This window comes from Eleginops maclovinus, chromosome 7 (genome assembly GCF_036324505.1).
Source record: "Eleginops maclovinus isolate JMC-PN-2008 ecotype Puerto Natales chromosome 7, JC_Emac_rtc_rv5, whole genome shotgun sequence".
Classification (NCBI taxonomy): Eukaryota; Metazoa; Chordata; class Actinopteri; order Perciformes; family Eleginopidae; genus Eleginops; species Eleginops maclovinus.
This window is the reverse complement of record NC_086355.1, coordinates 17,811,829-17,837,965: the sequence shown is the minus strand read 5'-3', so window position 1 is coordinate 17,837,965 and position 26,137 is coordinate 17,811,829. Positions and strand designations below refer to the sequence as shown.

At 39.0% G+C, this 26,137-nt stretch overlaps 1 protein-coding gene across 4 annotated transcripts in view; it reads right to left on the bottom strand.

The window, feature by feature from the left end:
- The window catches only part of myo1b (myosin IB), a 65,787-nt gene that overhangs the window by 6,421 nt on the left and 33,229 nt on the right, over positions 1-26,137 (bottom strand). The window contains exons 7-25 of one of the 4 annotated variants that reach the window (XM_063887415.1): positions 24,721-24,784; positions 22,446-22,544; positions 21,300-21,403; positions 18,813-18,960; positions 16,958-17,076; positions 16,131-16,217; positions 15,914-15,979; positions 12,759-12,863; positions 10,391-10,453; positions 10,074-10,274; positions 9,398-9,624; positions 8,976-9,176; positions 7,482-7,575; positions 5,725-5,874; positions 5,556-5,624; positions 4,557-4,643; positions 4,103-4,189; positions 1,844-1,930; positions 1,008-1,094 (exon numbers count right to left, since the gene is read on the bottom strand). In XM_063887415.1, coding sequence (XP_063743485.1) covers positions 1,008-1,094; positions 1,844-1,930; positions 4,103-4,189; positions 4,557-4,643; positions 5,556-5,624; positions 5,725-5,874; positions 7,482-7,575; positions 8,976-9,176; positions 9,398-9,624; positions 10,074-10,274; positions 10,391-10,453; positions 12,759-12,863; positions 15,914-15,979; positions 16,131-16,217; positions 16,958-17,076; positions 18,813-18,960; positions 21,300-21,403; positions 22,446-22,544; positions 24,721-24,784 — 2,145 coding nt within the window. The remainder of the gene's footprint in view (positions 1-1,007; positions 1,095-1,843; positions 1,931-4,102; positions 4,190-4,556; positions 4,644-5,555; positions 5,625-5,724; positions 5,875-7,481; positions 7,576-8,975; positions 9,177-9,397; positions 9,625-10,073; positions 10,275-10,390; positions 10,454-12,758; positions 12,864-15,913; positions 15,980-16,130; positions 16,218-16,957; positions 17,077-18,812; positions 18,961-21,299; positions 21,404-22,445; positions 22,545-24,720; positions 24,785-26,137) is intronic. The other 3 variants (XM_063887416.1, XM_063887417.1, XM_063887418.1) reach the window with 3 other exon arrangements.

The following is a 26,137-nucleotide window of genomic DNA, read 5'->3' as shown; positions in this document are numbered from 1 at the left end:
CAAAGAGGTAACAAGGGAAAGTAATACTGAATGGTACACAAAGCGGTGCCGCTTTACATGAGGTTAGTTGCACAGTTGCAGAGAGGGAGGGGTTTAGATAAGAACAGATAAGAAAGAGAAAAAGACAGACAGACAGACTGTGCCATCTGTGTCAGTTTCAGTTGATTTAGCATTGAAAATACAAAAAAACAGAAAATAGCAACTCTCCCTCAATAATTATCTCAAACATTTATTAAACCATGGTATTGCCAAAGACAGTTAACCTTAAATGAACTTGCTACATGTTTGCCAACTAATTTCAACCAAATAAACTGAATTGATGAAAATCGTAGATGTGAGGGCTGTGAATTGATTTGACTAGCCAGTGTTTTGTTACATTGTTTCCAATGTAACTTTGCATAATATATATATATATATGTAATATATTTCAGTCAATAACCATGTGCGACCACTGATATTCCATTATGCCTCTTTGTGTCTAACACAGCACAATTCTTAAGCAATTGCTTTGTCTCCATTTTCTACTTCTGTAGTTACATGGCTATTTTGAGGGTATAAGTAGGCCTATGTCCCAATGCAAAGTACGGTAAAACATGAAGATGAACCCAGATGGTGTACTCACAGCAGTCAAAAAGATGAGTGGTGACAACTGGACACTTCTCACTAACGCTAGCATTGCAAGCCAGGTAGGTAGCTAGGTAGACAGCTAGCTTACTAGCTAGCTAACAGCGGGATTGTCACTTCTGGTGAAGGCACAACAGCGATTAGCAATGTTAAGATAACAATACGCTGTCTGGATTCAGACACTTCATATGTGTTCACAGTGTACGACATGGCAGTGTACTAGAGGAAGTATCCGTCTTGAGACACAGCAATTTCCTTTATTGATAAAGTGTCCCGCAGCACCAGGCAGAGATTGGCTTCCTGTAGAAGCATGCATCAAGCAGATTGTTGAGGAGGATAAAGACAGATATGGGGATGGGCTGTGCCGTGGGGCTGGTAGGTACCTTGAGTCCCTTCCAGTAGGCCCAAATGACAGCGACAGCATGCTTACGCCTGGCCTCCTCCTTCAGTCTTCTCAGCTCCCTGCGAGCCTGTTTAGTAGGGTGGGCAGGAAAAAGAGACGGAGAGCGGGAACAAAATGAAGCAAGAGAAAAGATGAGAGGAAGAAAAAGCGACAGTTCGCTTATGCCTGAAGTTGGCAAACATCAAACACACACACTGCACACCAGCCCTGTGTGACAATTGCACTGCTCCGGAAAAAAAAAATACTGCACACATTTATCAGGGGGGACTTCTGGAATGGAAACAGATTTTTAGTAGAACTTTGAGTAGTACAGAAAGAGGGCAAAAAGTTACAGGCATCAGTAAATACATAAAAAGGGACCATCTGGAAAAAAAAAAATAATAAAAACCTGTCAAAAAGTACTGCAATGCAAAGAGAAAACATGCATTAACTACACAAGATGGGCATGCAAGAGGCAGGCAGCATGCACCTGGAGAAAAAAGAAGCTGAAAACCCACATCAAACTCATTCCTTGTGTGTGTGTGTGTGTGTGTGTTTGTGTGTGTGAGTACCTCTAACCTTGGGTCGCTAACTATTACTTACATGAAAATGATTACAATAAAGCCTGTCATACTGAGCTGTGAAAATGACCCTCAAGAGGACTAAAAGACTCTTCCTTTCCTTTCGCATTCAAAGTGTGTGTGAGAGGGTGTATGGAATTGTTTGAGCAGAATGATGGTATGTTTGGTTTTTGGTGGGGATGGGAGGGTAGGGGGAGGGGGTTTCGATGGAGGCGGCAAGTCACGGCAAGTCAAGGTCGACAGGCTTCCAAAATACCTTGGTGCCTTGCCAGCCGGCCCAAATGACCGACACGGCATGTTTATTCCTCGCTTCTTCCTTCAGCTGACGCAGCTCTCTCCGGGCCTGATGGGAAGCGGTGGCAGTTGCGGGAGGGGGATGTTAATTTCAGTGACAATTTAAAATATTGATGTGTTGAGTAGGTGTGACAAAGTGTTATGAAGACGAGAGACAACAAAGGATTTCGAGAGACGGGTACACGGGGTGGGTTACATCGACATGGGAACAACATTATGTGGAGCTCACAATTTGTGACTCAGCAAATATAATGGTTCCGAGGAAAGAAAAAACTAATAAGACAAAAGTGGGATATAGGAGCTGCAACTGATAGCCAACTGCACTAAAAAGTTAGCAAACTATTTTGATCGTCATTGTTTTTAACTGTGCTTTCCAATGACCAATGTAATGATCATATTTTCCTTTTCTTAACTTTATATCGGTTGTATTTTGTTCCCTTTACTTATTATTTGTATTTTTTATGTTTAACTATTATCTGAAGCAAGGGAAAGTAGTATGAGGAAATAGTCCAGCCCTGTTCATGTAACCGACATGCTATCAGTCTTCAATCTGACTTTACATTTGTGTTTTCTATCACTATGGTATATATCTTCCCTTTATATGAGTATTATTCATTTCAAACAAAAGTAAGCTTGTTTCTTTGTTTTGTTTCTTGTATACTGTATGAAAAAATAGATTATTAAACACGTGACATAACAAACTGACTCTAAATAAATGTTAGATGGCAGTCTGGATTGTGATTTCATTTTCTAGCTCTCCATAACACATTTCAACACAGAATAATCTTTAACATCATCGGTTATGAGTTGGAACTGATAATGATCAGCAGGCGGGGAGACTTTGACATGAAATATTGATTATTAACAACAAAGGATGTGTCAAATGATAAGGGAAGGCTGATAAGTTGTTAAACACGCCGACTACAAAGTCTGCACAGTGGCTTTGATTATACGCAGCCACAGGGCTTTTATAGAGTTGCAAAACGTGTGCCATTGTATTGAAATATTTCCATACTTATTTATTCTGCTGTCAGCACTACATTAGAAAGAGGTGCCTCAGCATTGGAAGTCATCTGTGTGGTTGGCATGGTGTGGTTAAACTAATTAGATTAGAGAAGACACATTTAAAAACACCACATTGGTTAGAAACCAAATCAAAAAGACACCAATGGAAAACATGTGAGGCGTGTTAACCCTCCCATTTCCATTGGGTTGTTTATGATCCCGAAAACAAGACAACAAGCCCCTTTCTATCCATGTGGTGCAAGATGTGTATACTCTCCCTTAATTAGCACAACATTAAAAAAAAGTTTTTTTAAATCAACAAATTATGCCAAAACTTAAAGGTCCTAATGTTGGTCTCTGAGGGTTAAAAGGAGCTGTTTTGTTTAATGTTTGTGGAAATTTTGTTTTGATTTGTTAAACCTTGTAGGAAATAACATTATAGTAACAACGAGAAACATGAAGACAATTCTACGCGTTACAAACTACAGAACAGAAACGTGGACAAACAACGATCAGGCCATTAGTTGACGGAAGGGCCGGGATATGGGTTCCAACAGAGGGGCTGCTAATCCATAGAGTGATGCAGGAATGAGTCCTAAACATGGAAACTAATAAGCATTTAAGCTCCTTTGGGCTACCTGGTCTTGAATTCAAGGTTTTTTGTTAGCTTCCTGAAATAAGGTCTGTGGTAAACGCAAACTTAAGAGAACTTCAGGTTTTTTGCTATGACATAAATTAGGTCAGTAATTACCCCACCTGCATTTAAATGTCTTGAAAGCGGTTGGTTGCACTAGAGGCTTAAGGTGACTACTACAATATTTTGTCAAACAGTAGCCACCTCTATCTTTATCTTTGCAGAGTTGATATGAAGTCATCAGTCATGTGGTTCGTTTATAGCCTAGCTTTAGCTTTTCCCTTCTGGCGATTTAAGTCCTAATCTTGAAATTGGTGTTAATATGTGGATAATAGGCTGCTTGAAAAATGTCGACATATTCTAAATATGGGTTTGTTTATTTCTGCAGTCATTCAAAATCCAGTGTAAAAATGTCATTGCTTTTTGTTGAGGGAGCCCTTGCGGTGCCAACTTTTGCATCTTCACTGCACCACTCTATTAGGCTATTTCATAGTGGGGATGGGATGGTAACGCGGACATGGGGAACACGGATGACAGGACATCTGGGACATGGTGAGACACACTGTGGCTGGGTGGAAATACCTTGGTTCCCTGCCAGTATGCCCATATTACTGTCACAGCGTGTATATTCCGCGCTTCTTGTTTTAGACGCCTCAGCTCCATCCGAGCCTGGTGGGATGTGGTGGGCGTTAGGTAAGACGAAGCAAAAGGAAAACGGACCAAGAAAAAATAAAAAAGTGATAGAGGAGTGGGGGGTGAGAAAAAGAGAGGTGGCGGTTGTGTGATCAGCAAAAAGACGGAGAATCAAAAGGAGACAGCAGCATTTACATCAAGGATGGTAAAGATTTTTTGTAATACTGTTGGGTAATCAGGTGGGAACACTGCATAAGATGAAAAATCAAATGTTTAAGGCAATATTGTAAAGACTACAAGGGCACATATTTCTTTCTCCAACATGATTGAAAGCCAGTATCAAACGCAGGCTGAAAGAGGTAAACCTTGCTCTGTGATGACTCGCGCTTTTATGACTCAGTACCTGTGTGCCGTGCCAGTAGGCAGAGATGGTTGTCACCGCCTCCTCACATCTCTTCTGATACTTCAGCTCTCTCAGGAGTTTGCGTGCCTGGTGGAAATATAACATGCAATCATTTGAATGTCCTGTAAGTATTTCAACATGGCTAACCAAGTGTCTAAATGTATTATTATTATCATTATTATTATTATTATTATTATTACTTGGTTTCTTATTCATCATTCCTCTGCATATATGCATTTTGCACAGTTCTGCCCAATGCTACCTCTTTTCAAACTACATAGCTCTTCATTTTTTTCATTGTGATATACAGTGAAGGAATTAAGTATTTGATCCCCTGCTGATTTTGTTAGTTTGCCCACTTACAAAGAACTTAACAGTCTATACTTTTAATGGTGAATTTATTTTAACAGTGAGAGACAGAATATTAAAAAGAAAATCCAAAAATTTACATAAATAAAAAAAAGGTTTTAAATGAATTTACTGCTCCAATTTAGAATCAAATAAAATCAAAAGATATGAGAAAGAAAGAAACAATGTAATAGGTGGAGGGTGAAAGTAAAAATAAGAATTTAATGTTACAATGTGCAATAACCAATAAATAAAATTGAATATTTCAATTAAACATATATGATAGTAAAAACGTGCAACAAAAAAAAGCTGAAAAAAAATGAAACAATATCTATTAAGAAGTGCAAGTTAAAATATGCACAGTGTACGTTATATAACAATACAATGGATATAAAACAATACAGTGTGTATTTGTATTAACAAAAAATGCTGAATTGCACTTGTTTTGTATATTTATATTTCTTGTAAAGATTTTATTTATAACAGTTTTAAAAATAGTTCGATATATGCACCGTTTTCACAACTAAATTCCTCTTACTGTGCTTATGTATGTAACATTATATGCCAAAGCAAATTCCTTTTAAAGTTTGTGTAAATGTTTGTGTCAATAAACCTGACTCTCTGTTTCAAAATTCAGAGGAAGGTGCTTACCTGCCATCCCCGAGTGTAGGACTGCACCACGGTGGTGGCGCTCTTGATCTTTTTGTATTTCTTTTGTTGCTGTGAGGAAAGAAAAAATAAATCATAAAAATTACGAACACCATGCATCCATTCCATCAGTCAATCTGTTTGTTTTGCTTTGTGTGATTTTGAGCCTCACCGCATATCTGCGGTACCATGCTGCCACCACGATCTGACTCTTCTTCAGTAGCAAGAAGTGGCTGCGGCACTTCCAGCCACGGTAGATCTTCTGAATGAGCGTAGCCAGGTCTTGTAGGCATTGCCTCCTCCTCTCCTCCAGGGAGAATAGCTGTGGGGAAAGAATACGGGGATGTATTGGATAAGAAAACGCCTGAGTGATGATTGCTGTTAAAGTTGGCAGGACTCAAAATCAATTTTATCAGAGTACAGTGTCTTTTTAATTTCTGCAACAAGGTAACAGGGAAGTTGTCAAAAGAGAAAACGTATACAGAAACGTCTCCACATCCGAGATCAATAGAAATATTTTTGGATCTGATCATATACTGGTTTATCTAATACAAAGTCCAATCTAAAAGTGAACCTTTTACTGCCTGTGCTCAAAGCAATGACCAATGTAAATAACATTTATTTCATCATCTTTCAATCTGTTATCCAATGTAATTGTCTTCTGTTAATATATCACTGCTTTGCATACACATCATATACTGGGTTTAGTCTAAACCAGGTAACCGTTTTTTTGCGTGTCTTAACAAAATGTAGATTTTCTCCTTGAATGTTTAAAGTGATGCCAGTTCTGTTTGTCAAAAACTGTATAAATTCCGCTTAAAATATGAAAAACGTGTCAAACAGACTATATAGACAGCTTAGTTTTTCCACGGAGCTCCTAATAAATAGGGAATCGATATCCGGTCGGTCTGCCGGTGGATGAGTTGCAGGCAGCAGGCCTATTCTGAAACTGTGATTTCTGAATTTGATCGTTTCTTTTACTGTCCTTTTTTCTGTAGAGGAAGTAAAGAAACCGTAACTCTTGATTTATTTGTTATTTGGGGTGCAATATACGACTCAGCAGCTTTAAGACATGAAGAAACTATTATTTTCGGCTTCACTCCAATGCATTATTTTCGGCAGAGTGGGTCGGGGCCTTTAATTTGACCGGAAGTGACGCAAGTGCCCCCATACTATATTTTTCTAGAAAAAACCCTGCTTTAGAAACAATATTCCTAAATATCTCACTGTTGTGGTAATGTAAGCTAATCTTAGATATGGTCATTTATTTATAGCACATACTGTGTACATATAGAATAAATAATACACCCCAAGGGCTTCATGATTAGCCCAATAAACTTAAGTATTTTCCAATGAAGGAAATGCAAAATCTTGTTCTATGCTTAATGAAAATAATTCCCCCTAACCTTTATGAGAATTAAAGAAGTGGCTATATTGGATAAAGAGCCAAATAAATATTGTCTGGGAACAAGGATTACTATCCACTAATCTAGAAGCTACGTTTCGCAGCTGCAGATATATAAGGCAGATCAGATAGAAAAGGCAATTATGGAAGAAAAAAGAAATTCCCCCACAATGAGATCATGTTATTGTAAGCTTTGTTGGTCTTTTTGCAGGGTGGGGAGAACTTCCATTAAGATGCTGCAGGCTTGAGCAGTAACCTACGAGCGCCGAGAAAACACGCTCATTTCCCATGTTTTTGATGGGATGGCTAAGTGAAACCATGTGCTTTTTTTCCTGGGGGTTGCCTGCTAATTGCTGAGGTTGGGGGGCTCTGGGTACAGCCCACCATGCTTTGCAAACATCTTACTCTCAGAGAAATCAGGCCACACTGTATGCAATTTATTTTAAACAGAGCTTGATCTACAGGAGTACACAGCAGATGTCAAAACTGGTGACAAAAAAACATTTATTTGTTTGTTTTTTTACCGTTCTTGGGTTCCTGATGAAGATCTTGGAACGACCGTAGGAGAACTCCTCTGTTGGAACCTGAAGGTCAGCCATTAGCACCTCCACTCCTTCCCTGTAGAGAACCAGAGGGGTCGTACAGGTCATTCAAACTTGACATTTAAAGTGGCCATAAACAACATGTATAGGAGTAGTGAGAAGATTCAGGGCGTGAGGGAGGACAGCTTTGGGGTTGTAGGGTTTTGAGAAACAAAGAATGATTAAGAGGAGAAGGAAATCCAGAGGAACATGTGGAGGGAGGAAATAAGGAAACCACACAAAGCACAGAGGGATGTCTGAACAACAAGAGGCCGATGTGTGGTAGGGCAGATAGGAATCAGTGCTTTTAGCAGCACAGAGGGACGAGACACGCACGTCTGGCTGATATGGAACAGATGAGACGGATAAGATGAAACGTCTCAACATGTTGTGGCTCAGAGAGGGACTGGGCAAATACCTGAAACTGTGTACGTGTGTACTGAATGTAATATTAAAGTTGGATAACCGAAAAGAAAATATGTGATCGCATATATAGATAAGCCAAAGAGCATTTCATTAAAAGTACCATGTAAACTAAAAGGTTGTGAATCTTCTGATAACTAACGATTGGATTCAGATTACCGGGTTGTGATTTGATCTAAAAATTATACTTAATTCAAAACAATTCCCAATTTAAAATCTATTTTCGAATTCAGTATAGGAGTGCTGAGTTTTCTCCTGCTTTTATGCCTTGAGAGAAGAAGTTTAATATTTAGACGTGTTTTATATTTGAAAAAGTTGTATTAATTGATTGCAAAACTCCCAAAGGCAAACTGGATACAACGGCAACGTGAAAAAATTAATACACTTTTTACTAAATAGGAGAAAGGGTCTATTCTAAGTAAATTCAAGATACATGTTAAACAAAACATTAAAAAATGCTGCCCGTTATGGTTGTATACATTTTTTTGATATAAAACTGGTATTTTGTGTAACTTTTCAGCAAGTCAAACAAGCTCTACACAAATATTATTTGTTACTAAGGATAACTGTCCATTGAAAATTAATTTTAAAAAATCTATTTCTGAAAGTTGTGAATTGATTCAATATGTCAATATGTTGGGTAAACCAACTCAACTTGAGCTAAATATGGCCTATACTTGACCTTTTACTAATGCAGGAAAGCTATAGGAGCCTTTCTCCAGCAAAAACCTGCTTCACATTCACACAGCCCCACACAAACCCACCTGGGCGCTGACCACTGGAAGTGCAACCTATTAGTGCTGGGCACAGTCCCTCCACTGGGAGTATCCTGAGGTTAAATCCTTAGTTAAAGATACCCAGAGTATAAGTGTTGTTAGTTTCCATACTCGCATTTCCTCACAAAAACCTGGGAGGGATATGTTTTGGCAACGATCCAGTGACAAGACCCTTTTTTCTCTTCTCCGCCTCAATCGTGCAATTACGTCCCTGTTTCAGGATAAACAGCAGCATTACCTGGCAGGCCCTCTCCAATGGGGCCAGGTCCGTTTGCAGAGCATTTTGTAGCGCTCCAGGCACGGCTCATAGGCCTGGCGGAAGGCGTAGCCTGCTCTTCGCACGCGTACATTCTCCATCAGGCCCAGGTAGCGCACCTGGTGGCAGACCAGGGAGTCGGTGAAGATGTGGGAGGCCTTCTTGTCGTTGGGCTTAATGCACCTGGGGAAGCAGAGAGCGATGTTTACACAAAGGTCCCACTTAATGGATTTTAGAAGGGAATTTCTTGAATTCATTGACAAGTATTCCTGAATTCGTCATTAAAAGAAGCTGCAGCTGTTTCAAGATATTGGGCCTTCAGTTGATCAACTAAAAATGTATATAGAAATGCTGGATTTTGAGTACAAACTGATATTTTCCCTGGATTAACAACAAGATTTTACCGGATGTAGTTTGGGTTCTTGGTCTGCAGGTTCCTCATGAGCGTCCCGACTGATGCTTTGAACTGGAATCCAGCAGTGGGGGGTCTCTTCAGGTTGACTTTGGCGGGGTTGCCCTCAGGGAACAGCTGTTTCATGAGGCTGTGGTTGGCCTTGTACATTGCCTGCGACAGGTCCCGGTATAACAGGTCGTTGTTCTTGTCTACGAAGCCCTCGGCGCGGTAAAGCACCTTCATAAAAACAGGGAAGAACAGAAATTAATCAAAAAGAGTTTTCCTTTTATTACATGAAGAAACACAACTGAACAAATAGTCTTCTCTGTTTTTTTAAGTTGATTTCTTGCATATTAGGACAAAACGTTTCTGAAAATGTATAAATGTACAAATAAGGCATTATCTTATAATAAAAGCTAATTTGCATTAACTTCTAGAACATTAAATAAAGCCAAGTTCAATTTTCTCTTTCATTTTGTTGACAAATTAGTGTCAAGGATTTTACAAAGGCAAGTTTGGATACAACTTTTTATTCACTCTATAAATCCCCAAATACTGTCAAAATGATGAATGATGAATGTTAAATGATATGTGAACAAACTAAAAAATAACAAGTAGAAGGTAATGAAATAGGCTAACAGTATCAAGACATTAAAAAAAAAAGAACACAGAATGATGTTCAGTACCTTGCCGGCGTAGTGCTGGATGCGAAAGCAGTTGTGTGGCAGGCTGTGGTCAGTGAGGAACTTTGAATTCTTGCTTAGGCGACTCTCAAAGTGCTGGTGTTCAGCGCAGATGGTGTTCAGTTTGTCCAGGAATGTCTCATCGGTGACTGTCCCCGGCCTCAGACACTCCTCATCCAACATGGCCAAGATGCCACTTTGGTGCTGGACATTGAAAGATGGTAGAAATTACCAATAAAAATACCCAAAGTTATTGCCTTTTAGTCAGTGTGTTGTTGACAAGTTAACAAAAAAAAGTGCTACAAGTGTGCTGAACTTACATTCTCAATCAGGTCGCAGATAATGGCGTTGTTGAAATATTCAATATTGGTCCACTCGATGCCCTGTAACAAAAGAAATTAAGGTCAAAGGAACAATGGCTTTCTTTCAGTCTTGCACAAACAACACGTCTTTTCCACAACAGTAAGACTCTCTCAGAATTGAGTGTTTGATGGTTGAGTTGCCTGTATTTCAACACAACACTGAGCACTAGGTCAAGTACCTGAAGGACATGCACCTAATTAATGCTGCTCTCAGAACAGACCTTACCAACTAAAGTAGTCCTTACAATGGAGATTGTATTAGTGCATCAGACATAACTGACAGTACTAGAAGCAGCAACAACCAAGTGTGTCTTCATTCAAATTGTATTAAAATGGGACATTTTCAGGTTACATATTTTTTTATTTGTGCCTCTATTTGACATGTGTACATGCTTTATTGTTCGTGGAGGGAACCGAAACTCCCTCTGGAGTGAACTTTGGGATTTTAGCAGAGCATTTACATGCACAAAAAACTATATAAACACACTACAGGAAAGGAAAAAACCCAAAAAGGGCCTGTTTAAAACTCATCCTTTTGTAAGAGCCGATGCTAAAAATGGCAGATCAGAAGTACCCACAATAAATGGCATTACAATTGATGTGTCTTTAACTCTAACCTAAACCCCCATATGTTTTGCATTGTTATAGACTGAGGTTGTACTCTACTCTCTATACCACCGGCACATTAACATGGGGAATTTGAGCCTAATGTGAACATATGTCTCGGAAACACTAAATTGGACGAGGCCTCCTTAAAGTAACAGTTATTTCTTATTGAAGCATCCCTTTGATCATAAACTTTAGTGTAGTTTTTAAGGAATGATTAAAATCAGTCTTAATGTTGGTACATTGATCTTAATAGCCACATTTGTCGTTGTTGCTTGATGGTTTATTCAATGGGCTTTCTTTACTACTCTGTCTTGTCCCGTCATCCGAGTAAGGACAGAGCCCTTTTAGAGAGGAAAGGGGAAACATTATCCATCTTACCCTCTTAAAAGAAAGGCCCCTGAAAAACCAACTTCGCCGACATCTCATTCACATCTGCTAATGGGTTGGGAACAGTTCATGTAAGCAACGTGACAGTTATTCGAGGGAGAGGGCGCAAAAGAAGGCGTGGCTTAAACTGACGGGGCAAATTCCTCATTGGTGGTGCTCCCTCCTTTCTCAAGCTCTGTGGTATTTTCCCATGCAGTGTACTGGATAACAGCCAGCAGTGGAATATCGTTGGTGCTGGTGTTAGTGGGGAAGGGGGTGTGGGGGTCACCGCTGCAGCACTCGCATTCACAGAGCACTGAAAACAAACAGAGCTTAAAGGCCCACAACAGGGTAGTGTTTACTCTCGCCGGAGTGAGGGATCACTTCCGTCCTCGGGACTGCACACAGGGGGAGAATAAACTCAGACTGTGATGGGCGACAGGGACGAGATGGAAGACGTAAATGAAGTAGAAAATGTGTTTGGGTTCAAGGACAAGAATGCAGGTTAGGGTGAAGAAGGTGCAAAAGGTTGAAAAGATGAGTGACATGACCATGTTGCGATTACGCTTCAGGGGTACGCAGTGATGAACTGCTAGTCAACAAATAGAGTGCTGACATGTTGAGGGATGTAGATTTACGGTTGTAGGTGAGAGAGGGTTCCCAGGGCTGAAACCTGGGGTTGATGGGTAATTTATTCAAGTGTCCACCACTAGACTACACAGGAATAAGTGTCAACCTCTGTGTCTGAAAAGTAAGGTCAATGCAGTAATGCTTTTATCCTGCATTCTCTTTATTATCCAGCCGGGGGCGACTCCAGCAGTTCCAGAAATGAGTTGAAAACAAAATCGTATAGAGATCTATGAGAAAATCATCCTATCTCTCACTTGATTTATTACCTCAGTAAACAATTTCCTGATGAGTTCAAGAACTCAATGGCTGGTTTCAAGTCATCTTGAATATAGGATGACGTTCCTGTACATTATGACTTTATTTAAGGTAAAATCAACAACAAAGCAGAGTATGCTTCAGCCCGAGGCTACCTTGTGTTTGACTGGTCGCTACCATTGTGTCTTCCAATTTTGGTGTTGGTGGTTTTTGCACCTCGGAACTTTAAGCCTCTCTCTCTGTGTTTCCAGTTCAGTTATGCTTGACCCAGACCCAAATGTCTTGTTCAGTATTCATTCACACTTAGCTTAGATTAGTTTCCAAAAAAACAAGATGGCATGCTTACAAAAAGTAGTCAGAAACCAATTGGTGATGTCTCATTGAATTGCCCCCTTCTTATATACACTCTATGGTACATGAATTATGTAAGTGATGTATATTTGTGAATGTTAATATAGTAACTAACCTCTCTGACGTACTCCTCCTGCTCCTCGCGTAGGGTCAGCTCGATGAAGATCTGCTGCAGCTTCTCGTTGCAGTAGTTGATGATGAACTGTTCAAAGCTGTTGTCCTGTTCGAGCCGCCATCAGAGAAAAACACAATCAGTTCCAGACATTGGTAAGATGGGAATTCAAGACGGTACCTGTTAATTCATTGTCATTAGATATTGTGATATATTTATTTTACTGCATTAGGAAAAGCGGAAATGTTCCAATCATGTTCAATTTCAGAGCTCAATTCTCAACCTGGTTCTTGGAGTTCCTCATAAAAAAACACTAAGGTTGGAAATTAACTATCATCTGTTTATTTTATTTTACTCTGCTGTCAATTGTATAAGTCTGCAGCAGGAACACAATTATATCTACATCCACCTTGATGCCACAAGTCAAGAAAACATGTTCTCACTCATTTATACTAAAGTGTTTTCACAAAAGTGTATGAAGATAAATCGAGCTAAGAAATACATTTTAGATGAAATAAATCCCTGATCTGCAATCCCAATAACATATTTTCTGAGATATGAAAGCAGGAAATCTTGAACAAACTATAACCTTTAGCAGACACATTCTTCATTCTAACTCTGACAACCATCACTGAACAAACATTTATTCAATCTAGACAATGAACAACCAATGCCAGTAAAATCTTGCCAGTGAACCTTAGGATATGACAAACCATTGTCAGGAAAACTTCCTTAAAATCGTCACAGAGTATGAAACATTGACAGAGTTTAAAAGGCTCGGGCCTTTTTAACTCCCGGAGGTTCAGAATTATCATCGTTGTCAATTATGATCATTAGGAGTCATGCTTATTAGCGGTCGGCCCTATTGTAGGCCAGGTTAGGTCAACATTCATTTTCTAAGGACACAACAGTGGTTAAAGTGGCATGTTTAGTCTAAGTGCTCAGAGTTAAAGACACGGCAAGGTTTCTCAGTGGCCAGGAAACAAAACACATAGCCTCTAGGACTTTGGTTATTAATGTTAAAACTTAATTTCCTTTTACTGAGAAACCTAAAGGCACACAAAGGCACACAAAGGCACACAAAGGCACACAAAGGCACACACACACACACACACACACACACACACACACACACACACACACACACACACACACACACACACACACACACACACACACACACACACACACACACACACACACACACACACACACACACACACACACACACACACACACACACACACACACACACACACACACACACACACACACACACACACACACACACACACACACACACACACACACACACACACACACACACACACACACAAAAATGTGAGCTGCTATTCTATTACTACGTTTGAAGTTAATAGGCTTTGAGTGTTGATTCACTTGCACAAAAGGTAGGGGAAAGTCCCTGCCTTTTATATTATGCATCACAAGTTTTAATCAACACTTTTTCAAGAAGAGAAAAAATACAGTTGCTTGCCAACCATAGAGGGGGAGCTGTTCCTAAATGGCATGTCTACTAGTTTAGCTTATTCTTGTATGGTTTTCAATATAGTTAGTTTGTTAAATGAGCACAAAAACATCAAAGTATCAGCCTTGTCTGTATCTGAAAAGTTCCCCATCTTGCGTAATACACTTTATTTCCAATAGTCGGATCATTGTAGATGTCTCTACAGAAACATATGGAGCTACAGTTTAAAGCGTGTATCTTTACTTAACATACAAATCGGACGTAAGGGAAAAAAGCAAGCCTAGCTCTGTCAAAAGGCTTAGCTCACTTATTAATTTCTCAATGGTTTAATCTGTATGGAAATCAAAATCTTAAAACATGCCAGAACATTCTTTGGCTGGGTGCAGTAACACCATGGAAAGTTACTGCTCCAAACTAGGAAATAACACATTTTGTTAATAGTTAAGTGAGCTTCAAGAGCTTTGGTCAACTTTTGTTACCTTCATATAAAGCTAGGCTAGCCATTTCCCCAAGTTTCCAGTCTTTACGTTAGGCCAACTAGCATTAGCTTCATTTATACCATACAAACACAAGAGTGGTATCTTCTCATATAACTCTCCAAAAGAAAGAAAAGAAGTGCATGTTCCAAGATGGTAAACTACAGTTTTTAACCAAAAAACACATAAAGCAGCAACACATGGTAGTCAGTTTATGAGGTGCACCTAGCTAAAACAAATGCAGTTTAATACAAGAGACGAGCAATAAATCAATCACTCTAAAACAGTATTAGGTCTACCAGCTGCCTCCACAATTTCCATTGACTTGCATCTCTCTAAAGACGAACATTACCCTTTGAACCTAATAAATGTAGCATTTATTGCAGAGCCGCTGTACTACACTGCATTAGTACTAGCTAGGCGTACCTAATAAACTGTCATCTGTGTTATGTCATGATTCAAGCAATGCAAAGGCTTCTTTTGCATCACTTTCAGCCGTGTGGCTATCGCTGCACACCGTGGGCCCCCTATAATATTTTCAATGAGGAGCTGAATTAACTCGTTTAGATCACAGCATGCACACTGGCACAGCAAACAGGCCGGTGCAGGTGTTACTTACTGCATCCTGGTGACCCAGACACAAAACAACAGTGAGAGGAGAGGGAGGGACTTGAGAGTGAGTGAGGTGAACAGGCAGTAATATGAAAAAAAAAAAAGACATGAACATATGGAGGGTAGGGGGAGCGAGGGCATCAGGCAACAGGGCAAGGACATTTAATGAATATACACGTATATGAAATGTATGAAATACAGTTTGGCATGTGTTTCATGCACATACTTATTTACAAGCACTTTGAATATCCCCAACCCTAACTTCATATGTACCGGTATGCATTTTGCTATTCCTTAGTATTTTAATATTATTATATTGTGAAATGCAGATTTTAGTGCTGGAAACATCATACCAATAAAAAAAAGAGAGAAAAAAACACCCCTGGGAGCAAAATAAAGCTGAGCTAATCTGATGTGAATGTGGTTCTATCAGCCTTAGTTCTCGTTGATAAGCTCCAAACAGGTACCCAAACAGCCTGGGGCTAAATCCTTTTAAATGTGATAAAATGTTTGGGTGGTCAGATCCCGTCCTTATGGCAAAGAACAGAACAGAGAGTGTGCGTTTGATCGGCCTCTCATCTTACCTCAAAAATCTCAAAGCCATAGATGTCGAGCACACCCATGACCTTGTGGCGGGATTTAGGTTGTGCCTGCAGGGAGACAATATTCTCAATATTAGACACACACGATGAAAGGGTCCTGCCAGTTTAAGTTACAATGTGAACAATGTTGAAAATAAATCAACCTGCATTGATAAAAATAAACTGGATTAAACGGAAAAATATTCTGGACATTACTTACTTTAATGCTTTCGTTGATCCTGGTCACTAGCCAGCTAAACAGGCGACTGTAGAGATTTTTGGCAAGGGCGTCTCTGGCATAGTAGGCCTGTATAAAACACATTACTGGTGATGAAAATACAATAATTCATTTTCAAATGTCCATATGGGTACTAAACTATTCAACCTAAATACCCTAACAATGAGGAAAATAAACGGTATTATAAGTACATTATAATATAGGAAATGGGAGAAAAACATAGTGTTGCACAATGGAAGAGGGTGGCTTAATGGAATCAAATATTTAAAATAATAAAGACAAAAGCTAAAATGAAAATATATTTCTTAAGGTTTATTGAATAGGTCTTTGCCAATGTGTTGCCCTTCACTACATCTCTAAAAACCCAAATACCAAGAAATCTTTAAAAAATCTGAACAGCTAATACTTGACTTTGCAACAGGTGAAACATTAAGGAAATAAAATCTAAGCCTGGCTGGGAACAAGGTCAGGTTAATTCTCTGAACCCTTTCCTCTTCTTTATATCACAAAGGACCCGTCCACTTCATATTAAAAAAAGGTCTGAGTGAACTCACTAACCTCTAAAATGTGACCTACATTTGAATCTCCAGGAGGAATAAGGCTTATCTATAATGGAGAGCTCTTCCTGTTACATTGACATGGATGAGAGTCGGCAGCCAGAGGAGCAAGTCATGGGGAAGAAATGGCCCTTTATCTTTTCATGCCCTGTGAGTGTGCAAGTGTGCAAGTGTGTGTTTATGTCAATACAAGTATGGCAGATACGCATTGGCATAACTGGTGCAAGGCAGATTCGTAACTATGCCACTGACCTGGGCCACGTTCAGTGTGGTGGAGACTTTCTCCAGTTTAGCCTCCACTGTGCGGTAGCTGAACGCTCTCTCCAGCACCGATTGTTCGGTCCCCAGCAGCTCACACATCTCCTTCAAATCTGCAGTAGGACAAAAAGAACAGGAAAAAGTATAACTTTGTGAGCAATATTGCATTGAAGTTGGTCACCAAAGAATCTGAAGGCTAAGCATGAAGGTGAACATATTTTCTTGATTTTTTCAAGAAATGTTGAGTTAAGTAAGAATATGTGATGAAGACAAAATGTTAATAATAATATTGAATTTCAGGTACTTTGCATTAATGCTAGTCATTTGATTTATTCTCAGTGTGTTCTCACGATTATCACTTAATTCACAAAATGCGAAAAAGAAAAAATCTTCCTTCCTTTTTTTTTGTAACGCCTGGCATAATTACAAAAAGTCACCATCTTAACATCTCAACGTTTTTCCCCACATTTTGACTTTCTTAACTTTCATCTTCATTCTTGATATGAAAAATGTAAAAAAAAAAGCTTAAATACATACCTGGTAGACGTTCATAATCTTTAAGTAATTATCTGTTTGCATTTCACATATTTATTATTATAACAACAAGCAGTCTTTTATTCCTGTCCAGTATTTCATTTTACAGTCTGTTTTAGCTCATCTTATTCTATTTTACATGTATATAGTTGACTTCTTCCACAATGCTTGCACATCGGTCACTTGAAGCATTCTTATTTTGCACAATTGTATTTCTATGCAGTCCTTCTTACCCTATGTTTTATGTCTTATATATTTATGTTGCATTGTTGGAGGAACTTTGGATTTTCTTTGCAATAATAACTCTGTAGTTACTGTGCACAAGACAATAGAACCTTTGAATCTTGAATTGGATGTCAACTTGTTTTGCTTCTGAATATTTAGATCAACACATTTTCCCCTGCTAAAATAGTTCAATTGTTTTGAGACTTTACAGCTACTTTTTTGCAATTGAAAACCTCTTGCATATTTTTCAAACCAACCTTTTTTCTTGAAAGCAAAAGCAAAACATTAATAATGTAAATATTGTTTGACTTAATAAATATGGCTGTGATGATTGTGTCAAAACACTGGTGGGATGATACATAATACCTTTGAAAAAACAATGGGAACACAGGTGCATGCAATAAGCTGGACATTCATATGAAAACAAATAGGTGCATTATCTCAGCAGAAAGCAGCACTGAGATGAATCATGCCAATGTGGGAGGAAATATGTAAATGTAATATTTGCTTAAAGAGAACAGCTGTGGATATGTGGACCCAAACAGCTCTTGACAAGGAAATAAAATACAAATATGAATTAAGTGAGGACCATGGCAAAGCTGCCAATAGGGGGCAGTGGCTCAACATCAGGCCAGTAAGGATTGGTTTACAAAAGGTATAAATGTAAACAAGTTCATAATAATTCATTAGGGTAGACTTAAATGAACAGATTGATTAAATGATTCAGCATGTTTGATATAGATTGGAGCATGAATATACCCAGATGGCAGAATCACATCATATGTTTGATTTTGATCTCACACAGAGATGTATATATATAATTAAATATTCATAATAGTTCACATTTGTATACAAGTCTAGTGCTAATATCTGTTACATAATGTTACTTACATTACTTTTTGTATCCTTATGTATCCTCTTGCTTGTCCTATCCTGTGCTTCAATTTTATTTCTGTTCCTGCTTTAACATCTCCTTTTCCCTTGGGGGATCAGGAGAGGTTTATCTTATCCTATTATAAGATGGAAATGAGTTATAGTCATATTTTCCTAAAGGACTTTTTCCTTCACATTATCAGTCTGTCAAACTCACCGTTTTTGTCTTTGATGCGGCTCTCGTCATTGCCATTGCTGCGGGATTCCGGCTTGAACTCGATGTTCCCGAGCTTCAGCACGGCGGCAACTAGCTCCAGCACCGACTGCACCTCGTCCTCCATGAAGCCCACAATCTGCATCGCATTCTGGGAAGAGAGAGAGCAAATTGGAATGAGCTACAGATTAGTTTATGTTGTTGAATTATTATGAAACATGGACATAGGGTGGCTAAGGGGAACTAAGCATTGTATTGTGAGAGTGTAAACAATTCCGCAAGGCTGGCACATTATTACTGTTGCCTGCAGCTAGCATTGTCATGTTAATGACTTGTAATAGTCAAATAAGAAAAAAGAAAAAGATTGAACAAGCAGCCAATATGCTGTGCCAACAGGATCACCATGTCTTGTTAGCCACTAATTCAAGAGAGCAGTGCTTTCAGACTGAGGTCTCCATTTCCAGGGACTCCAGGCCAAACTACGGGAGCATTTGATTTACATAATTCATGGATGACGGGAAAAGAGGAGGAATGTCTAAACCCATAACACATATCAGCTCAATCTTCCCATTTAAAAACTCCCAATTACCCAATTGAGCATTTAAATGTTCTGATCTTAATTACAATATTCCATAAAAATAGGAAAACAACTTCCTTTACCAAACTAACAAAACAGACATTCAATGAAGAGCTTAAGATTGTTGTGTATCATAAACCCACAGCTTTATGTCTCCTGTTTGCTGTGATAGTGAATTCTAAGGAAGCCCTGGGAGGCAAATGAGGGAAAAAAACACAGTGATCCTTTTTCAAATGATTTCAATTGTTCTCTCTGCTTTGTTTACAGATGAAACAGGTAACACAAAACTGTTTTCTAAGTTCCCATATGAAATACGTGGGTTTGAAAAATGTTTGCCAGGTGTCAGGATTATTTTTCTGAGTTTCTGTCCATCTTTGAAAACGTGGAATACAAAAAGTTTGGCGGGGGATTTTCTTCGTCGTTAGATGTACTTGTTTACAACACATGGAGCACATAAATCATTTTGACTGAAATAGATTTGTATCTAAAATAAGGATATGATTACTGTTACATCATTTGCTTACACTATTTGCAAAGATTAATGCTTTAGGAAAATGGGGGGAGTGCTTTAATTCAGCCTCCTGTGGCCAAAATATGTATAACAACAACAAACATTTATTTAAAGATACAATCCTATCCAAACCTCTTTCATTAACTGGAAACACTTTTTCCAATGTGTTCATAAGTCAGAAAACGCAGTAAAAATTATTAAAATGATACCTGAAACAGTTTGTATTTGTTGCTTTTTATTTACATGGCTTCCATATATTTAGAAATTTGTTAAAATGTATCTTAGTACCATAGTTTGGTCAAATTTCTTAACATCAAAATGAATATTTAACTGACTAAATGAGTGGCCATGTTTGGCTTTTAATTGTGGGGGCCATGTGGAGGGACTCATTGTTTAGTGGGAATGTCCTCTCGTGTTTCCGGTGGTGAAACACAGCTGTATGGGGAATACTGTTACAACTGTGTGTGAGAGGTGATGAGAAGCAGGATGTGAAATGCAAAGAAACAAGTAAAGCAGACTATGACATAACACACTGTGGAGGCTTAAACAGCATGCTGGAGCAGGCCTGATAACAATAGAGAGCAGTGGCAGTATCTTATAGACACAACATCCTATGTGTCATTCTCAAGGATAAGAAACAGTGGCATTGTGCTTGCGGACAAGATCTTGCACAATCATATTTAAATAAAAGGAAGCAGCTGCCATGTCTCCTGTGGTTTCCCCTGAATAACTATTGCTGTCAATGTGTTGTTACAAGTTGAGATTTCGTTAAATGATGCCTGGGAAATTTCCCCTCTTTGATCAATGTGAAACTAGTAGCTCAGTTCAAAGTTCACCTGGTTTTGCAACATGTGGTAGGGAGAGTTGTGTGTAGTGTTTTTACAATCCAGGAGATGGACCAGGAGATAAAGAAAAATCAGGCCGCCTCCACCCTCTGTACAGGATTTAGATTATCTCAGCTTGTTGCAAGGGAAAGTTGGTGCTTAATGCTGTCTGAGCATGCTGTGTTAAGTGTAGGTCATTGTTTGTGATGCGTTTGTGTATTTGGGGTTTAAAAAAAAAAACTGCATCAAGGATTGTATTGTATTTTATATATATTTTTAGGAACAAAGAGACAATTTCCACCTGTAACCATCAGTTATTTTGTGGTATTCTTTGAATATCAGTTAAGATCATACCTTAATGAGGGTAGTTGGTGAGAGACAAATGTGTAAGAAAGTGTAAAGCATTCTGTTAGGAGAAAACAGACTTATTACCAAATATTTAATGGAATAAAAATTAAAAAATACAATTTTTTCAACCAAAACCTTTTCTCAGAAATGTTAAATTCAGAAAAAACTGGGCAACATTTTTAATTATGTCAACTGAATGCATTACACTTCCATTATCATGCCCTACTCACTCTGACTGTCCTGAAGTTGGCCGCATCGTCCAGCCCGTTGACTGCGGCAGAGTCCAGACTCAGGTAGTTGTACTTGCTGAAATCCCGATCCAGCTTAAGCTTCTCTGTGACACACAAAAAATGTGGTTGCCATTTAAAACTTACATTTGTTTAAAGCTAAGGGCAATTTAAGCCTCATTTACATTGAATGTAAATTACACAACTACGCATTCACAGCTGGTAGGAGCTGATAACAAAAAAATCATAATAACACAGTCTTGTAATGATGGTGGAAAAGATTTTCAAGGAGCTTCAAAAATAAATAAAAAAGCACTAGAATAGGTGCAATTTCCCCTTCCTCCAAACACATTTTCTACAGTGTATGGTCCTTGAGTTACTGCTGTGAAAACTGTTCCGGAAGATTAAATGGCATTTTTAAAAGCCCCCCTATCTCGTTGCAAAGAAATCTATTCCTCTGGTGGGCGCGTGTGTCGGGTTTCATTAGTGGCTGCATTAACTACAGCTGAAACAGGCATATGTGGTGTGTGTGTGGTGTGTGCGTGTGTGCGTGGGTGTGTGTGTTTGAGGCATGCGCTCTGGAGTCAATGACCCTTATTTTGTTCTCCTGTGTCCCGGACATAAAAACAATGCCCTCTATCCGCAGAAAAGCAAATAGAGGGAACAAGGTTTCCCTACTAGCCCTTTGTTCCCTGAAACTGTTTGTTAGGCAGGAAGATTGGCTTGTTAATACATCAGCCATGTGTTCCGTGCAGCTGCTGGGAAATATTTGTGTAAGATTTAAACATAAGGAATCGTATGCTGGTGCTTCCAGCTGAGAGTTCAGAAGAGGAAACATAGGAAATTCAAATACAAGTGGCTCCAGAATCAAAACAATGTGTGAGGAGACCCAACAATGGCGAGTGCAGTTTCCTCTGTTGGCTACTCTGACGTTTGATTTATTACTTCCTGTTAGCAGATAAGTGGACATTCAAGCAGGGACCAGAAGATACTCCAGGCGAACCTTATGAAAACTCTAGTTTGTGGTTTTGGGTGATAAGAAGTGTAGATTTATTTTTATCAGTATTTAAAACTGCCATATTTCTCAGATTGCGGAGTGCTTCCACACTTTTTCCTAAACATGTTTTCCAATATGTTTTTACGACTTACTGAGTGTGTCATCAGAGGCTCCAGACAAGAGCTGATAAAAGATGTGGAAGTTCCTCTCTCCCCTTGGCTGTTTCACCACACGTGACTTCTCCAGCAGATCTATTAAGAGGATACGAAAAGGAAACAATGACACATCATAGCAAGAAGCCATTTCCTAATAACAGGGAAATGTTTCTATGGTGATTCTCTGAGGTGTCTTTGAGTAGTAAATAAGAAGCTGAGCTGCAATTTGAAGTATCAAAGATGCCCAAAATCTGAGTTTAGAGGGCTTCCTGGTCAAAACAACTGTATGTATTCGAGTTGCCAAGGTGACCCAAGTTGGTAGTTATTTGTGCGTATATACATGCTTAATGAACAAGGAAGGAGCTGCACAAGGATATCAAACGTCAGCCCTTTTCTCCTGGGCTAGCGACCAAGTGCAACAGTACCTGATTAGAAGGGGAGCCATGGTCTGCTCACCGCATTAGGCTGAGTATGATCTAATTAAAGACCAACAGCGGAGCTCAGCATCTGAGGCTGCATGAGATCCTCTTCACTGCCACTCTGGCTGAATAATGGCATTTTATTTGTCTGGTTAGAAGGATTCTTATTCAAGGAGACTTAAAGAACACCTCAACCCAAAAGGAGTATTTGTACATCATAGCTTTTCTTACATGTCTTCACGGTGAATCCAAGAAATGAGAAAAAAACATTGATAATTTAAGTAAAGGGGGCTGTGATTAAAAATAAGCAAAACTGTATAAATGCAAAAATCAATTCAGTAAGATTAAGATAAAATGTTGTTTTATTTAACCTTAATTTAAGCAGAATAAATCTCACTGGGATTATCTATTTTCCGGGACAAGATATACAGCAGCACAGCTGGAAAATATACATTAATAACCAGAACAAAGAACATATAATTTCCCCAGCTCAGTGTGGACTTCTGGGATAATACATAAAAATGCTCTCGGAGCAAAGCTGATGAGTTCCTGAGCTGAGTTTTCTAAACGTTAAAGCATGTAAACGTGTCACAGGAGATGCACAAAATACAAATATTTTTTAAGAATTTGAGGAGGTAATTGATAATGATAATTGAGAGGGTGAAGTGTAGTTTGTTTTTTTGCACGAGTTTACATTGCATAAAATTCACACTAAAAAAGAACTCCACAGAAAGAAAAAAGCTTCTGGCTTTGTCAATCTTTAGAAAAACTGACTCACCAGTCTGTGGGCGCTGAGAGAAGAGAAGTGCCACTTGGACAGCTTGTGTAGATACACTGTGAACTTAAAAGCCCTACAAAGCGACCTACAGGCTGTCAGATTCAGCGGATGGTCAGAATCTATGGCCCTCACTGACTCTATAAGAGCCAACCCATCAATAATATAACATCACTGACAGACTGGCAGACATTAGCAATACAGAATATGATAAAATCAGGGGTAAGAACCATACTCTTGGATTGCCACTCTCTCCATTACAGCGCAACAGTGAATGTTCTTTAAACATTTGTTCCTATTCGTTTAGTGTCTAACCCTTCACTCATATTGATATTGCTTAAAGGCTACAGGGCTTCCCCATTCCTGTGAAGTATCCTTAAAAGAGAATATATTGCGTGCTCTGTCCACAACATGCCCTTTCTCTCCAAGTAGCAACGTGGAAACAATATCCGGTTATGTTTTGGTTACAATGTTTTTGGCAACCAAACAGTTACTCTACCAATAAAACTTGTAAAAAAAGCTTTCTGATCTCAGTTATAGGAAGCATTGATGCCTCAAAAGAAGTACATCTAGGGAGAAATAATGGGCTAAATTCATATGGCTAAAGTATCCTCATCAATCAGTCTTGCCAACCCAGAAGCAGTCACATGTCAGTGGCTTTTCAACACATATGGACCCTTTTGTTGGACCAAAACTGACAGACCGTTCATTTGTGTTTCAGGCTATCAGGTCCTCGCTTTGTTGCCGTGACCTCCGGCGGGGAAAGTCGGCGCAGACACAACAACGTGTAGAGAGGGGAGATAGCAGAGGAAAGGGCCGAAGGGGCGGAGGTCTGGGAGTCAGATCATTAAAGATTTAATCAATTCTGAGGCTTTTGGAAAATTGGTAACTCTACTTTAAAAATGTGGGAACTTCAACTGCCCTTTTTGACTGCTTTTGAAGAGCAGATATTAATTGTAGTATTTAACTGTTGTTGGGGAGCAAATTGGGGTCCGGTTAAGAACACAACGAGAAAAGGACACAAGGTTTCGCAAAAATGTTTGACTTTATAGGACATTTTCAAGTCATTAATACTCACAGTTGCTGATGACTCCACCCAGAGGATCTCCTTTGAAGTCAAACTCAATGTCCATGTACTTTCCCTGTGGATAAAAGTGCAACAGTTAGAACTCAATTCATAAAAGCTGGATATGGCTGATTTAGATTTCCAAATGTAATCCAACTTTTTTAACACTGATTCACACTCCTGGTATTCACACCCCAGCGATCGTTTAAGAGCCAGCCTTTCATCACCTGCATTTACGATTTTTCTTCATAAATAGCTTTTTCTTCATAGAACTGAACTTGTATTATTTTAAAATTCTATACTATTTGGTATTACTCAGTTCAGTTCAGGTCACAGGGACTTCCTTCAGGTTAGAATAAATCACCAGCTGCCAATCATAAACTGCTATGAAATAACTAGCCTCTGCGGCGGGAAAGTCCTCTCAAGTTCATCCTACTGGAGAAGCAAAACAAAGCATTTTATCCCCCCTTTTCTTTTTCTGTCTGAACCTTGGAAGTTAGAACACAGAGTCCTATGTGTGTGAGATTGTTCCCCCCCTTCTGGTGTATTCATAGCAGACAGGCTCTACTGGTGGGCCAAACTCAATAAGCGTGTTGCACTCGGCAGAATGACAGTTTGATTCATATCCTTCTGATAAACTGATGGAGCTCTGATGAGCTTGTGTCTAGTACGGAGGTCCTTGTGAAGAGGTTTATATACCAAGGTTACCTAAATATTAACAGATCAGGGCATAATCCTTTATAATACTCCCTGCAAAAACTCCAAGTCCGAACACCGCCATGGGTGTTTGTGTGTGTGCCAATAAATGTTGATGATTGATATATTGTGAAATGGAATCTAAATTTAGGATTGGAAAAGCATTGGCAGTTAGCCTGCTAGCTGCTACTGGCTGGTATAACCAGTTCCTATCAAAACAAACATAGAAGCAAAAAATCCATTCAGTCTAAAATGGACTCACTTTTTGCAGCTAAATCAACATTCATGTAAGATTAACTAACACAAGTGGTGGGGTGGTCTGATGCAATGTCATGACATAAGGGAGGAAACTGAAACCCTCCTGGTAATATAAAGCCAGAAATGTGTGAGAATGCCCTGTAGGGAAGAACAAAAAGCAAAACACGCCCGTCTCCTTCCATACAGCTTTAGCCTGGGAATAACTTATTTTCTGGATGTGTCTATACACTTAATGTTATGATGCTATCCCTGCACAAGAGATTAGTATTAGATGTTCCCTTTTTTTTAAAAGCACAACCAGCCATTAGAGGAAACACTATACCTGTTAACAAGTGCCAATCTAGTTAAATAAAATAAGAATACTTTATTAATCCCATTTTTTGACAGTTACTCCATTTTAAAATGAAAAAAAAATATATTTTACACAAAAATGATTCTCCAATGTTGGTCTTCATTGGCTTTTCACCAAACAGTT